The following is a 14,166-nucleotide window of genomic DNA, read 5'->3' as shown; positions in this document are numbered from 1 at the left end:
TGCTTTCCCCGGCGGGTTGTTGCCGGAAGTTCCCGCTCCCGCCATGGCGGCCGCGCCTCCCTGGGGCGGTCCGGCGGCCTCTCCCCGTGTCCCGCCGTGGCCGTGACGGCCCTGCGCCGCCTCCGCGCAGCCCCGGCCATGGCGGAGCCCAGGCTCGCCGTGAGGAGGAAGAGCCGCTCCAGCTCGGACCGCAAGCGGAGCCGCACCCCGGTGCAGCCCATCGCCGCCAGCTCGCCGGTGGCTCGCAAGAGACCGAGCTCTGGTGGCGAGGGGCCCCCGGCAGAGCCCCTGGTAGGGGATGTCGGGATCCTGGGCCTGGTGGCGAGGCTGGGAACTCCGTCTGGGAGGGTGGCGTGTGTTGGGAAGGGCCGTGCTTTGTATGAGAGTGTATGATGCCGTTTGGCTTGCCTTTAAAAAAATTCGTCTCTATCAATTCTCTGCTTATGTATCCTGACTACTTGTAGGATACCTGTTTCACTGAGTCAAGGCGTTCCTTCAGAACCCAGACTGGGTTCTCCTCACCAACGACATCAGACAAAATACTTTTGTGTTAAGTTGGGGCAGGCTTAGGTGACTTGCCCCTGATGTTTGTTCTCTGCAAGTTATTCTGCCTTCTGTGGTGTTGCTTCAGGGTGCTAATAACTCCTCTTTTGTTTTTGCAGTGCAGTAATGATAGCGAAGAGGATATGTTTGGTGACTATGACAGCTTCTATGGAAACGATTCATTGCTGGCTCAGGTGGATGATGTTGAGCACAAATACCTGCAGGACAAAAATACGAATGTGAAAGCAGCTGGAGAGATCATACTTGGGAACCTTCAGGCAGGAGCTCACCAGAAAGAGCAAGATAGCTTTTCTGCTTCAGAAAATGTGATTGTCCTTAAAAGTGACAAAGAGGGTGCTTGCCAAATGCGTGACAGTGACCCAGCTGATGGTGATCAAGAACTGACTGAGTCTATTTTAGATGACTTGCCATTATCACAACTTCTATATTTTGAAAAAATGGATGAACTTTCTTCTGCTTCTAGAACATCTCCAGTCTCAAAAGCGGGGGATGAATGTGTGAATTTTTCCTCGGATAAAATCAGGGGCCCATCGTCTTTTTATGCTGGTGCTGAATGCAGGAACAGACCTACTGGCTCTTCCTCACACTCAAAGTGTGTTTTAATTAAAACTGAGAGTCTCAAAGATCACCTGAAAAGTGCTATGACTGGAAATGCCAAAGCCCAGACTCTGCAGGTCTCTAAGACCAAGCAGCTTAAAGAAGCTGTTTTATCTGAAGAGATTTTTGTGGCTAAGAAAACTATTGAATCTTCTTCTGTTGATATAGGCCCTTTTTATGGATTACCTAGCAAGGTTAAAGATTTATTCAGACAACTTCGAGGGATTGAAACACTTTATGGTAGTGTAACTAATGGTCTGTTGGAAAAAAAGAATTGCTAGTGGAGTATTGTCTGTTTCACCCATTTTGCTGTAAAAATATTTAAGCTAATGCTTTGTGTAAACCACATTGGAAAGTAGTTGCTCTGTTTTAGCAGGTGGCTGTTTTGGTGTTTTAGATGGATGGACTCGGTGGATGGTATCCAGCTGGATTATGGAATACCTTGAAGCCACCATCGCTGAACACTTTAAGTGCTTTATTGGGGAAAAGCTCTCAAACACTGAGCTTAAAGTATTCTATATGGAACACGGGCATTGTGGTATCAACTAACATGCCCCTGGGATTGCTGATAGTCCCTTTTTCATTTTTCAGAGTGGCAGCACGACTGCTTAATGTTAGAATCCCTGCAGCAAAGAAAGAACTTGATATACTCATTGCCAACCGGTGGTGGAAAAACTCTTGTAGCTGAAATAATAATTCTCCAAGAATTACTCTGCAGGCAGAAGGATGTTCTGATGATCCTGCCGTATGTTGCCATTGTCCAAGAAAAGGTCTGGATACAGTATTTCTGATATGCTTTTTTACTTGCTCACTTGCCTGGTTTTCAGCAAGCTCCCATGGCTTTTATGAACATATGGTGGGAAGTGAGTGACCTCTCCTAAGTGCTGCTCTGAGGGTCAGTAATTTTGTAATGGAACAGACATAAATGATGAGGTGAAGATGTTGAGTTATGAAGTAAAGGGTGCTGAATTTTGAAATAATGGCTTTTTGTGATGTTTTGTGCTGCCCAGCTTGCTAAGGAAGTGATCTTGAAATAAAAACTAACATTTTTTGGCATAAAGGTAAAGTTAGTTTCAGAGAACAGATGAAACCCAGTTTGATAATATGTGTAGATGCTTCAGTTTTGTAGCTGGAATAGGTATTCTTAGCTAATATGTGTTCACTAATTCAAGCAGCTGATTGTGATGTGGGTTGGTTTTATGTACATTGAGTTCTTGAGGCAGCTCTGAAATCCAAAATGAGCATGAATTTATTCTCTAATTGATTTTCTCTTATAGGTTAGGGGTTTATCGAGTTTTGGGATAGAATTGGGTTTCCTGGTTGAAGAATATGCAGGAAGTAAAGGAAGATTTCCACCAATCAAAAGGAGAGTAAAAAAATCTCTTTATATTGCTACTATAGAAAAAGGACATGCTCTGGTGAACTCCTTAATCGAAACAGAAAGAATCGATGACGTCGGCCTGGTTGTGGTAGATGAGGTAGGCCACAAGATGTACTCAGATTTATCAGATGCAAGTTCTTTAGGTTCCTAATAAGCAATTATTTAGGAAGGAGCAGTTTTTTGCTTGATCGGTTTAGCTTAGAGTGTTCATCATGAAATTACTTTTGGTTTTTGTGTTCTGAATTGGTACATGATTCTGTAATTCTGAAAGTTATTTTTCTTTAAATGAAGCATTTATTGCTATTTCAGAGTAATAAATTTTATGTGGAGAGATCTACTGTGGTAGTGGTTGATGGTGAATTCCTGCATAACTTGTCATTTAGAAGTCTCTAATGGGTTACAAAAATGCATAAAGAATTTTAATTGTATGGAATGTATTTATGAATCCCAGAACTTAACTCTTAGAGGTGTAACCATGCAACTTTGTGTCTGGTGGTAATAGTGACCCAGTGAAACATTGACAAAAAAAGAAAAATACCAAGTAACATTTGACTGTGAGAATTGCCCCTTGCTGTGCTTTTAAGTGCTGGGGCTGACTTGTGCTACCAAGGGTTAGTTGTGGGATTGAATAACGTGTATAGCATCTAACAGGGATTTTAATTCATGGAATTCTTCAGGCTGACTGACCATACTTTAGCACTGTAGCTTCTAAACAGAGGGCAGCTGAAGCACTAACTTCTAGTTTTTCTGGAAGCTGGCTGCTAGGAATGTTTTTACTCTAAGGGCTGCTTAAAACATGTTTTGTTTAGAATTGCCTTAGGCTGGTGAATACAAAGATCTCCACGGCTGACTGTTTACTGTCAGGAGTTAACTGTGTCAGTTGTGCTCTAGTTAAATGGAAGGTAAATCTTGTTTATGTAAGGTAAATCTTGTCGTCTACATTTGCCCTTGAGTCTGTTTTCCTGTGATTCTTAAATGCTTTTTAAGTGAGGTTATATATCTGAACGTAGCAATCCAAATTTACACGAGGGATATCATGAGGAAGTCCAACAAACACAGTTCTGTAGTATTTATTTAGGTCTATATATTTTGGAGGTTGTTTTAGAAATACTGGCAACTCAGTAACATTCTTGCCTTTTCTTTTTCCCTTCTGTGCACAGCTGCATATGCTCGGTGAGGGCAGTCGTGGAGCAATTCTGGAAATTACTCTGGCGAAAATTCTTTACACCAGTAGTGAGTCATGGCTGCAATTAATGTCATTAACATTTCATAGTTGTGGCCTCTCTAGAGAGAAGTCACACTCTCTGGATTTGTGCTGTTTTGGCTACTTTTGAAAAGCACGTAATGACTCCATGTATTAACAGCATTTAGTCATTAAGTGTTAATTGACCCTCTAATGTTTTTGAAGCTCTTACGATATATCTCTGGGAAATCTTGAGTATTGTCAAACGTCTTCTGTTTCTTTGTAGGAGCCCTTTAGCCATTCCAATTAAATGCCCTGTTTTTACGTTTAAGTCTCTGGTAGTACTTTGTAACTTAGTATTATTTCTTAGTTAGTTAGTATTTCTTTAGTAGCTGCCTTTCCCTTCAAACCTGCTACTTTGGCACCATGAATGACTAATGATGAAGAAGGAGTCTTATGACTTAAACACTGAGCAGAAGGGTTAAAAAAATGGTAATGTGACAACAAATTTACTTTAACTTCTTGTTTTACAGAAAAGACACAAATCATTGGAATGAGCGCGACGTTAAATAATGTTGGAGACCTGCAGAAGTTCCTTCAAGCAGAGTACTACACTAATGATTTCAGACCAGTATGTATACAAGTTGCCAGGAACTAGTAAAGAAGATATTTGCCCTTAAATTATAGTAAATCTCTTTAGGATCGTGTCCCAGCTTTTGTGCTTAATTGCACAGTATAAGGCCTGCTATTGCTCTCAATTGCTAACAGTACAATAAATTGTACTGTGCACTTCTAAATGCACAGATGGAATACCCTTTATATTGCTGTGCTAAGGCATTTGTTTCATTTTAACTAAAGCAATTCCTAAATTACAGCTGCTGTGATGAACCATTGCAGTCCATTTGATTTAACTAGAATCTGTGCTGCTCGGGCTTGTATGCTGTCAGGACGGCATGGTTTATGAATAGTTCATGGGATGCAATATTTGGTGTTCTCCATTATGATTCCATGCTTTATCAAGGCAAATAATTAAAACAATGAACTTCTTTTAAAAATTCAAAACTATGTGCTTGTGTACAAGTATGTATATGACCTGTGATGCTTAGAAAAAAGCTGTAGCTGTACATCAGCAACAGCTTTAGAGAAAACTGAGTCATTTAACTGAAGTTCTCTTTGTGGCTTCTATCTTGCTAGGTAGAATTAAAAGAATACATAAAGATACGAGACACCATTTATGCAGTTGACAGCAAAACAGAAAATGGCTTTGCTTTTTCACGTCTCCTTGATTTCAAGGTAAAAACAAAGTGCATATAGCTTCTTTGAACTGTTGTGAAAGATATTATTTTACACTGATTTGCTTACAGACCTTTTACTAGAGAAATTACTTAAACATGATCATTCATTTGTAGTACCCATGAGAAAGAAGTGGTAGGCTTTGGGAAGGAAAAAAGCCTTAAAATACTGAATGCTTAACTTGATTTTCACTTCTTTTTTACTCTTTAAGGTAGAGGTTTCTTCAGTATTTTGATGTGTGGAGAGTAATGTGTTTGAGTATTCCAGATACTCGATGTTTTCTGTTTGGGGGTAGCTTTTCTCAACAGTTGATCACTCTTAGTTCTGAAAGAAGATATCTTTTGGGGGGTTTGCCAGCTTACTACTGCCTTGTAGGGATTCATTTCAACTTTTACAAAGAAAAACGTGTCTTATGGTAGACTGCCAGTATCACAAGTGTTGCTAAAAGAAAATTAAGTATTAAGAGATAAAGCAAAGACTTTGACTTGTGTATCCATGTATCCCTCAAGTTAGATGTCTTTCAAGTGAGGATTGGGAGAAAAGCTTATCCTACAACTTCTTGGAATTGCATCACATTGAATCCAATGGGAGTATTCAAGCGATGGTTGAGAACAAGTATTGAATATTTAGGTTATGACTTAACTTCTAAATTTAAATATTTGTCAATCTATGTTTGTTACAGTATTCTAGTAATCTAGAGAAAGCAGATCCTGACCACATCATTGCACTGGTTACTGAAGTTATTCCTAAATATTCCTGCCTTATCTTTTGTCCCACTAAAAAGAACTGTGAAAATGTGGCTTCAATGGTGTGCAAGTACCTCAAGAAGTAAGTTTCTGTCTTTTTTTTTTTTTTAATTATATGTGAGATAATTGCTTACAACTTAGGATTTATTGTCATCTAGTTTGCAAATGTCTTTCCCTGGTGATTAGAAGTAAATACTTTGAACATGGAATCATATAAAGTTGCTAACTGCGTAAGTGATAACAAACTGTGAAAGGCTTATGAAACAAAACCTTTTAAAAAATTCTTACTTTTATACTAAAATAGTTGGAAGAAATTATTGTCAGAAGACAAACACTAAAGAAAATAAGGAAAAGCATACTAAATTAATCTAACTTTGGCACTGGTTGCTGGAAGCTTAGAAAACAAACATTTTTCTCTATAGCCTGGTATTTGGTCATGTATTTTAGTAGTCAGTTGAATATCTGTGTTCCATACCCACTTTGGAAATCTAAGTTGTAAAGTGTAAAGCAGGCTTCATTAACAAGGAAAAGAAAGTAAGATGTAAGATTGACTTCATTTAAATATGATTCTGTCAACTCATAATGATCTGGCAAAGTGAAATTTATGTAGAAAGAAGCTATATTAAAATGAACAATCCCCTCCCTTGCTATCAAAATTGAAACCATTTTTAGCTGCACCTATAACCTTCACTACTGGCCCTATATCCTTTGTTTGGTGCACTCAATATCTACACCCAGCCAGTATTTGATCCCTTCTGTTCCTGTGCTTCCAAATAAGAAGGGTTCTATTGCAACTAAATCAGCCTCCTGTGTGTTGCTGCTTTGAAGTTACTGGAAATAACTGTTTCTCCAATCTAGATGTTAGAGGAATGGATGATGAACAGAAGTAGACAGTAAGCATGTCTCCTGGTTTTTATTTTCTTTTTAGTTAATGATTGGTCAAAGTCTAAAGAAATGCTTTTCCTCCTCCAAGAGAATTTAGAGCTCACAGGGAGAAAGAGAAACAAGATCTCATCAAGAACCTAAAGAGTATTGGAAATGGAACTGTCTGTCCTGTTTTGAGGCAAACAATTCCTTTTGGTATTGCCTATCACCATGGTGGCCTTACAAATGATGAAAGAAAAAGCATAGAGGAAGCTTATTCTTCAGGTGTCCTGTGTCTGCTTGCTTGCACAGCCACTCTAGCTGCTGGAGTCAACCTGCCAGCTAGAAGGTTAGTAACAGAAACATTTAATTTTTGCATAGACTTTTTGCTTTGTAAAAATAATTGTTTTAATAACGTGGAAATCTCAGTGCTATTTAAAGTGTTTTTCTGCTTTTACCAGCAAATTGGAAGTATAAGGGATTTTGTGTTCAACTTGGGACACAAGACTGTGCAGTATTTATGTAGGAGATGTGAATCAGTAGGAAGTACCTCAGAGTACATAACTGAAGAGCACTTATCTAAATGGATTAAGGAAATTTTAATAAATTGAAAAATGCTTCAGTGTTTTTAGTAAGGTTATTAAAGACAACAGTGGTTTCTTTAGATACTGCCCTAAGAACAGTGTTTAAATTGTAAAATAAATCTTTTCCAAGGAGTTACAGTTGGAATATGTTTTAACACAAAAATGTATTATCTTTTCACATACAAGTTCTGATTATGGGGCTGCTGTACCTTGTGTGACCAAAGACTGCTAAAAATCCACTTCTGTGTGCACATTTAATACACCTTAAGGAATTTAATGCTTTACAATTGATCTACACATCTGTCCAAAGAGGTGCATTTGATTTTTATTAGTTACTAGGTAAGGGGCACATACAAAGAATGATTTTGAATTTGTAACATTTTATTGCTGCTTTAGTAATTCGAATATAAAGCATAACTTATTAAAGGCTTCTTTGTAGGGTGATTCTCAGGGCTCCTTATGTTGCCAATGACTTCCTGAAGAAGAATCAGTATAAACAAATGATTGGAAGAGCTGGTCGAGCTGGTATTGACAGTGCTGGAGAAAGTATTCTCATAGTGCAAGAAAAAGACAAACACTTGGTAAATTTTAAAAAGCTTTTGCTAATTTAAATTGCTGGGTTAAGATGGTGGAAAAAACAGGACAAGCTGAGCTGCCTAGCTTAATTTTTGTTCACTTCTTAAAACTGTGAGTATTTGACTTATGTAATAGTACCTTTATGTGGTTTGTTTTCAGGTATCAACTGTAAACCTCAGATGTTTACACTTATATACATGATTCAGCTTATAAAGAAAACTGGCGGGGGGGTTAAGTGTAAAATTAATGCATGAATATTACTCTGTACTAATATATTCCTTGATAATTTTAGGTTCAGGATTTAGTTCACAGTCCTTTGGAGAATTGCTACAGCAATCTTCTGCTGGAGTTGACCAAGGGAATGCAGAGCCTGTTGTTATCTTTGGTTGGACTGAAGGTATCGATTAAATCTTCTCTCTGAGTAACTTAAGTGCTTGGAAATGCCAAGAAAATATCACTTGTTGAGTCTGTAGAAAAAGACAGACTGCTTAAACACTTGGACTTACAAGTTCAGGACAGCTTCTAATCAGATAAGGACAAAAATTTGATTAATCTTTTCACTTAACTCACTTATTAAGTAATCATTTAACACAATTACTTTATGTGTAAAAGCAAAAATTTTATCTACTTTATTATACTATACAATATTAATATTTCTATTTTTGATACTTGATTCAGAATACAAATAAAACAGTGGAAACAAGTTAACATGATGCAGTATCTATAATAATAGAACAGATGGAGAGCAGTCCCATCAGATCCACCACTGAGTACCTATCATTCTATTTGTTGGGATGTATTCCTATAGAAACACAAACTCCTTCTTTATTCGGTATTTTTTTCCTATATCTTATTAAGTGTGTGAAATTATAACTTCAAATATGCTAATCCTTTCCCAAACTGATGCAGATAGCAGTTACCCATGAGGAAGTGAACAATTTTATGTGCTGTACATTGCTGGGTGTTCAGCAGCAGCTGCTGCCCAAAGAGAAGAGCCTCTCAGAGATAATTAAAGATGGGCTGGAAAATCTAAAAGAAAAAGGACTCCTAAAAGGAAGAATATCTGAGAAGGACCACAATTCCAAATGTACACTGACAATCACACCCCTGGGTAAAGCTACATATAAGGGTAAGGCTTTTTTTATTCTTCTTATTAAACTGCAATGAAAAATGAGTTGCAGAGAAACAGTTTTACTGCATGATGTACTGGACTGAAAGTGGGAGTGAAGTAGCCCATGACTGAACGCAGTGGGAATGACATGTAATAATATTGATCCCAGTGGGAACAAAAGCAGAACTATACCCCTTAAAAATGACTTAAAGATTTGATTTAGTGGTTGTAATCATAGTGACTCAGGACCTTGTTTTATAATTCATTGTTATGAACAGGTTATTGTAACCAGAAGGATTTCTTGGAAAGCTTAAGAGGGAAAGGGAGTATATGACATGTAGACCAATTGTAATAAAAAAAATTTATCAGGAAGTTCTCTTTTCCTGTATATCATAAAGATTTTGGGGTATGGAATGCAATTGAAATAGGATGAATCTGAAGGGTTCCTTCAATCTACAGCATTATTGCAGGATTTCATTAAAGCCAAGGCATTTTGCAAAGCACTCCAAAACCACACAGAATGACCATGCATGGAAATAGGTGACTGCCTCTCCTCAGTTTGGCTTCACTGCTCATGTTAGGTCAGAACAGTTATTCACATTACAGATACTTCTCTCCAGTTCAGATGGCATAACAAGCTTTTGTGGAAGACAAAGACTGATTCTATATTAAAATGTACTTCGTTTAACTCTGTGTGCCTGTTTATAATTGTACTTATTCTTACCCTCTGTGCTTATTCTAGGCTCTATAGACTTGGCATACTGCAATCTTCTGTACAGAGAATTGAAGAAGGGTTTGGAGGGGCTGATTCTTGAGAGCAATCTTCATCTCCTATACCTGGCAACTCCCTATGATTTGACTTTGAGCTGTAGCCCAGATTGGATGATATACTTGAGACAGGTGAGAATTTGCTAGCAAACATGCATTGGGGCGTTCAGTAATCCTGGGTATTAAATTTGCAGGGGGTTTGTACACATAGGACATGTAGTGGAGTAACAATTTGATGGGAAATATGCTTATTTTTTACTGGGGAAGCACTAAAATCTATTTAATTCTGTTAAAATGTGGCATTCAGAGATGGACAGTTACAGATAATTCAAACAAGTAGGCAAAGAAGCCTCAGATCTGCCTGTGACTAGTGATTGTAGTACTACTCTACTGATTCTACAGAGATACAGAAAAGCCTTGTTTCACTGTAAATAATACACTTGTGTTTCCTACAATATGAAAATATCTGAAAATTCTTTATAAAATCTTATTTTAGTTCAACCAGCTAAGTGCAGCAGAGCAAAAAGTAGCAGATATTGTGGGAGTACCTGAAAGCTTTATTACAAAAAAGGCTTCTGGTCAAGCCATCAGAAAGGTAGGTTGGAGATTTCTCATACCTAAGATAAAAGTTTAGTCATTTCATATGATTATTTACGAATTCTAGATTATTTTTCTGCTAGTGTTGTTTATTACTGTTCTGATTGTTAAAGTTCTTTTAACCTCATTGGTTGGTTTTCTTAATGTTTTAATGTCTTTGTGTGTAATATAGAAATGTTTTAAAGCTGTGAAGGGAGTAGAGGTGAAAAGATTTGCCTTGTAGTACTAACAGAACACCTGCAGTGTGATACTGGCTCTGCATTCTAGCTTGTTTTATTCCTAGAATGTGGACATGGCTGTGGTGAACAGGCTCTACCTGACATTTGTCCTTTATACCCTACTGAAAGAGACCAATATATGGAGTGTTTCGGAGAAATTTAACATGTCCCGAGGATATGTGCAAAATCTCCTCAATTCTGCTGCCTCCTTTGCATCTTGTCTTCTACATTTCTGTGAGGTACTGAGTTAAAAGAATGTAAATAAATTCTTTGTGGTTTGGTTTTGCAAACTCTGGAGTTTGGTTCTCTTACTTTAGAACTGAATACAGGTGTGGTATTTCACCTTTCCTGTGCAAAAATGTTTCTTCACCTTTCCTGTTCAAAGTTATCTTTCCTATTGAGCAGAGCATGCTCATACAATGACATTTCTGATAGTAAAAGTAAGCTTTATGCACTGAGAATGTGAAAATATACAAATTGTACAGGGCTTTGATCACTGTCAGTGCTGTTGGGGAGATAATTGAAATAATGCATTCCTTATCCTTTAGAATTGTCCCAGCTTTGGGATGTTCAGCTGAAGAGTGCTGAATAACACCTCTGCAACTGTCTGAAAGGATGACTAGAAATAATTGTGCTTCCCCCATCTGAAAGCCAAATATATTCTTGTTGCCATAGGAGAGTTTTGTCAGTCATATTCCCCAAATACAGAACTTTGGATCTGATTTTTAGCCATCTTTGTCTCTGCAGGAATTGGAAGAATTCTGGGTTTATAAAGCCTTGCTGACAGAACTTACCAAGCAGTTGACATACTGTGTTAAGACAGAACTCATTCCTCTGATGGAGGTAGCAGGGGTTCTAGAGGTCAGTAAACCTGGCTCGATGAAACTTTTCAATGTAAACTTGTGTGCTAAATGTTACTGTGCCTTTCAAGTGAAAGACCAAGCTAATTTGTTACCGGGACTCCAGCATAATGTGGATATTCCACAACAGTCTGGAGGTTGGAGGAAAAGTGAGCTGTTGAGGAAATGGGAGCTGGAGCCAATGTTTTTCTTCTGCCTGCTGCCACAGCAGCTGTGAAAATACTGTATTTGGACAATAATTTAGCTGTATACTTACTTGGAAAACAGAGTCCAGGTTTCTTTTGTGGTAAGGATTCTTCAGTTCACGGGAGTAAAGAGGAATAAGAATTTACATATTTAAGTTAGAAGATCCTTACAGAAATATGCAAAGTCCTATTGGGAACTTTGGCTTTGGCAATCACTTGCAGTGCTGCATGCACTTTAAATAAGAAATTTAACCAGTCTCTGAATCAAAGACTCCTATTAAAATAAAAGCTCTTTTGGGGCTTCAGTCCAAGGTTATGCTCTTTGTAAAATGATTTAACTTGCCTGTCCAGCCTATTGTAGAATCAGTTTGCCAGAAAACCATTGAGTTTAGTGGTAGTAAGGCTTTAATCTGAGAAGCTAAACAAGACAGACACCTCCAAAGAATGTGGGACTGTCGTTCCTGTCAGTGACAGTGAATGCAGGAAACATGGCAATAAGAGAAGACAGCAGAGTTGGTATCATCTAGGCTCAGAGAAAATAAAGGCAAATTGATTCCTGAGAGCCCAGTTAAGATTGCTAGGGTGGTAAATCTTAGTGGTAAAGCTCGGCTTTTGGGCTATAAAGATTCTCAGTGAGTATTCATGTTAGAAAGAGAAAAAAGAGAGTTGGATTGATATGCAGAATGAAATGCTTGAGGCTGGTGTAGAGGTTGCCATTTACCAGTAATTCTTATTTCCCGTTCTGATAATCTAGCACAGTTTTGTACTTTCAGGCACGAGCAAAACAGCTTTACAATGCAGGGTACAAAACTTTAGCTCACTTGGCTAATGCAAATCCAGAAACTCTGGTCAAGATGATTGAGCACTTGTCACGACGTCAAGCCAAACAAATTGTTTCATCTGCAAAGGTGAGTTAGAAACAAAGGTATAAAAACCTGCTTCAGAACTCCCAGTATGTCAAAAATGGATGTCTGAATGACATTACAAGGGAAGGATTTGGTTTACTGGTGAAGGCACTCGTGTATGTTTGTGATCCAAACACTGATCTGTGCTAAGAACAATCTGTTGTATACAGGATAGTGCCAAGTGGTGCTGCTTTTCAGAGGGGCAGCAAAGGGCAAAAATGCTTGACAGCTTGTCTGATGAAATGTGGGAATTGAATGACTACAGTGGTCTCTGTGCTGGAAATGCTCAGTTCTGCCAATATCTCAGGACTTATCTTACAGAGGTTCTAGTGGTAGTTGTGACACAAGGACAGGACTTTTAGGGTTGTAGAAATGGAAACCAGCAAGGTGCATGGTTAACCTCACCTATTCAGGTTGCTTTGTCATGCCCTGTTATTCTTTCCTTTCTTTCCCATTTTAAATATGCTGGTTCTGTAACAAACACTGAGTTGTGTCTAAACAAAAACTTCCAGGAAGTACTTTATCAAGTGATGGTATTCTCTCTCTATCTCCATTCATTATCTGCTGTTGCAATGGCATTGGCTTCACGTTTGATTCTACGAAAAGAGCAAGCTCTTGGTGAAGTAAGGGAATGTCCAGAATAAAAGGATGCATGGTTGGTGTAAAAATAAGGCAGTCAATTAGAAAGTTTTGGTTTGTACATTTTCACAAAGTAAATATGTTAACTTTGGGGGTTATGCACTTAAACGGTCACGTTCAGATAATGTTGCTGTAGGCTTCTTGCTGCTTTTTTATTTTGCTGCTGTGGGAGCCAAAAGAAAGTGATATATGCAGATCCCTTATCTACACCAATGCAAAATCTAGCAATCTAGCCTACTCTCATAGTCAGATAGTAAATTTATGGAGTTTTCTCTCACTGGGAAGTTAGAAGAGTGCTTGCATGAGGTCCTGTTCTTCTCCAACTGCCAGCAACAAACCGTCAGGGCAGTGGATTAAACAACTGCTGATATCAGGAGTCCTGTATGTCTGGTGTAAAATGCTGTAGTAAGAAATTTCAAATAAGGGAAGAAGTTGGCAACTCAGCAGGCACAACTTTAAAAATGTTTACTCCAACATGGAAAATAAATATCTAAGGTTAACAGTGTTCCTTAATAGTTCCAGACAAAACTGTTTATGTTCTGTAAATTTGGCATATTGTGTGATGGCAGAATCCAGAAAACCAACTGTGTGCTGTATGAATTTTTGTGTGACTGCTTTTTATATGGGTGTACTCTAATCAGAAAAAAAATGTTGGTGCAAATATTAGTCCTTTGAGGCAAAGCTGCTGCAGTCCTGGGAGCAGCAGCAGAAGTCTTTTACAGACCCAGGTGCAAGTTTGGAAAGAAACACTGGTGTTTTAATCTGTCTAAGAGTTATAGCCACTGCTTGTATTTGTTTTCTAATTTTTGTTTCTTTGTTTTTTCTTATTGTAGATGCTGTTGAGTGAAAAAGCTGAGGCTTTACAGGAAGAAGTTGAAGAACTCTTAAAGGTGCCAACAGATATTCCAGGGACCCACTGACTCTCATGAAGAAAAATCATGAATCCAAAATTTGGATATTTTAAAGTTTTTTACCTCTCCTGTTTAAAGATGCTGTAATTTAATAAATATTTAATGCCTTTTGTATACCACATTTTTGAGTGAGTTCTGAGTTCAGAATGTTTCCTGGAAAGTGGACTTCATTTGCAGGTTTGGA

General features: G+C 38.1%; 1 protein-coding gene across 4 annotated transcripts; it reads left to right on the top strand.

The window, feature by feature from the left end:
* Positions 1-29: 29 nt before the first annotated feature.
* HELQ (helicase, POLQ like) lies at positions 30-14,101 on the top strand. Of its 4 annotated transcripts, none has more exons than XM_069012786.1 (18): positions 30-291; positions 663-1,401; positions 1,753-1,931; positions 2,439-2,639; positions 3,703-3,775; positions 4,259-4,356; positions 4,920-5,018; positions 5,701-5,846; positions 6,738-6,977; positions 7,652-7,793; positions 8,081-8,185; positions 8,698-8,917; positions 9,642-9,799; positions 10,164-10,262; positions 10,548-10,721; positions 11,230-11,343; positions 12,301-12,435; positions 13,905-14,101. In XM_069012786.1, exons 1-18 carry the CDS (start codon positions 139-141, stop codon positions 13,989-13,991), a joined length of 3,162 nt encoding a protein of 1,053 aa, XP_068868887.1. In that variant the 5' UTR covers positions 30-138; the 3' UTR covers positions 13,992-14,101. The 4 variants fall into 4 exon arrangements, with proteins under 4 accessions (XP_068868887.1, XP_068868885.1, XP_068868886.1 ...); XM_069012785.1 differs by having other exon boundaries at positions 212-291; positions 668-1,401; XM_069012784.1 differs by lacking the exon at positions 13,905-14,101 and having other exon boundaries at positions 120-291; positions 12,287-12,427.
* The last annotated feature ends 65 nt before the right edge of the window (positions 14,102-14,166 follow it).

The sequence above is a fragment of the Aphelocoma coerulescens genome, chromosome 4, assembly GCF_041296385.1.
Source record: "Aphelocoma coerulescens isolate FSJ_1873_10779 chromosome 4, UR_Acoe_1.0, whole genome shotgun sequence".
Lineage (NCBI taxonomy): Eukaryota > Metazoa > Chordata > Aves > Passeriformes > Corvidae > Aphelocoma > Aphelocoma coerulescens.
Note: the sequence above shows the minus strand (reverse complement) of the source record. Positions and strands in the feature narration are given on the sequence as shown.

Excerpts from the sequence above, each read along its gene's own strand:
- HELQ (XM_069012786.1), top strand. The coding sequence starts at position 139 with ATGGCGGAGCCCAGGCTCGCCGTGAGGAGGAAGAGCCGCTCCAGCTCG. Across the intron at positions 3,776-4,258 it reads GAAAATTCTTTACACCAGTA|AAAAGACACAAATCATTGGA; the intron begins GTGAGTCATGGC and ends CTTGTTTTACAG. Across the intron at positions 7,794-8,080 it reads AAGAAAAAGACAAACACTTG|GTTCAGGATTTAGTTCACAG; the intron begins GTAAATTTTAAA and ends TGATAATTTTAG.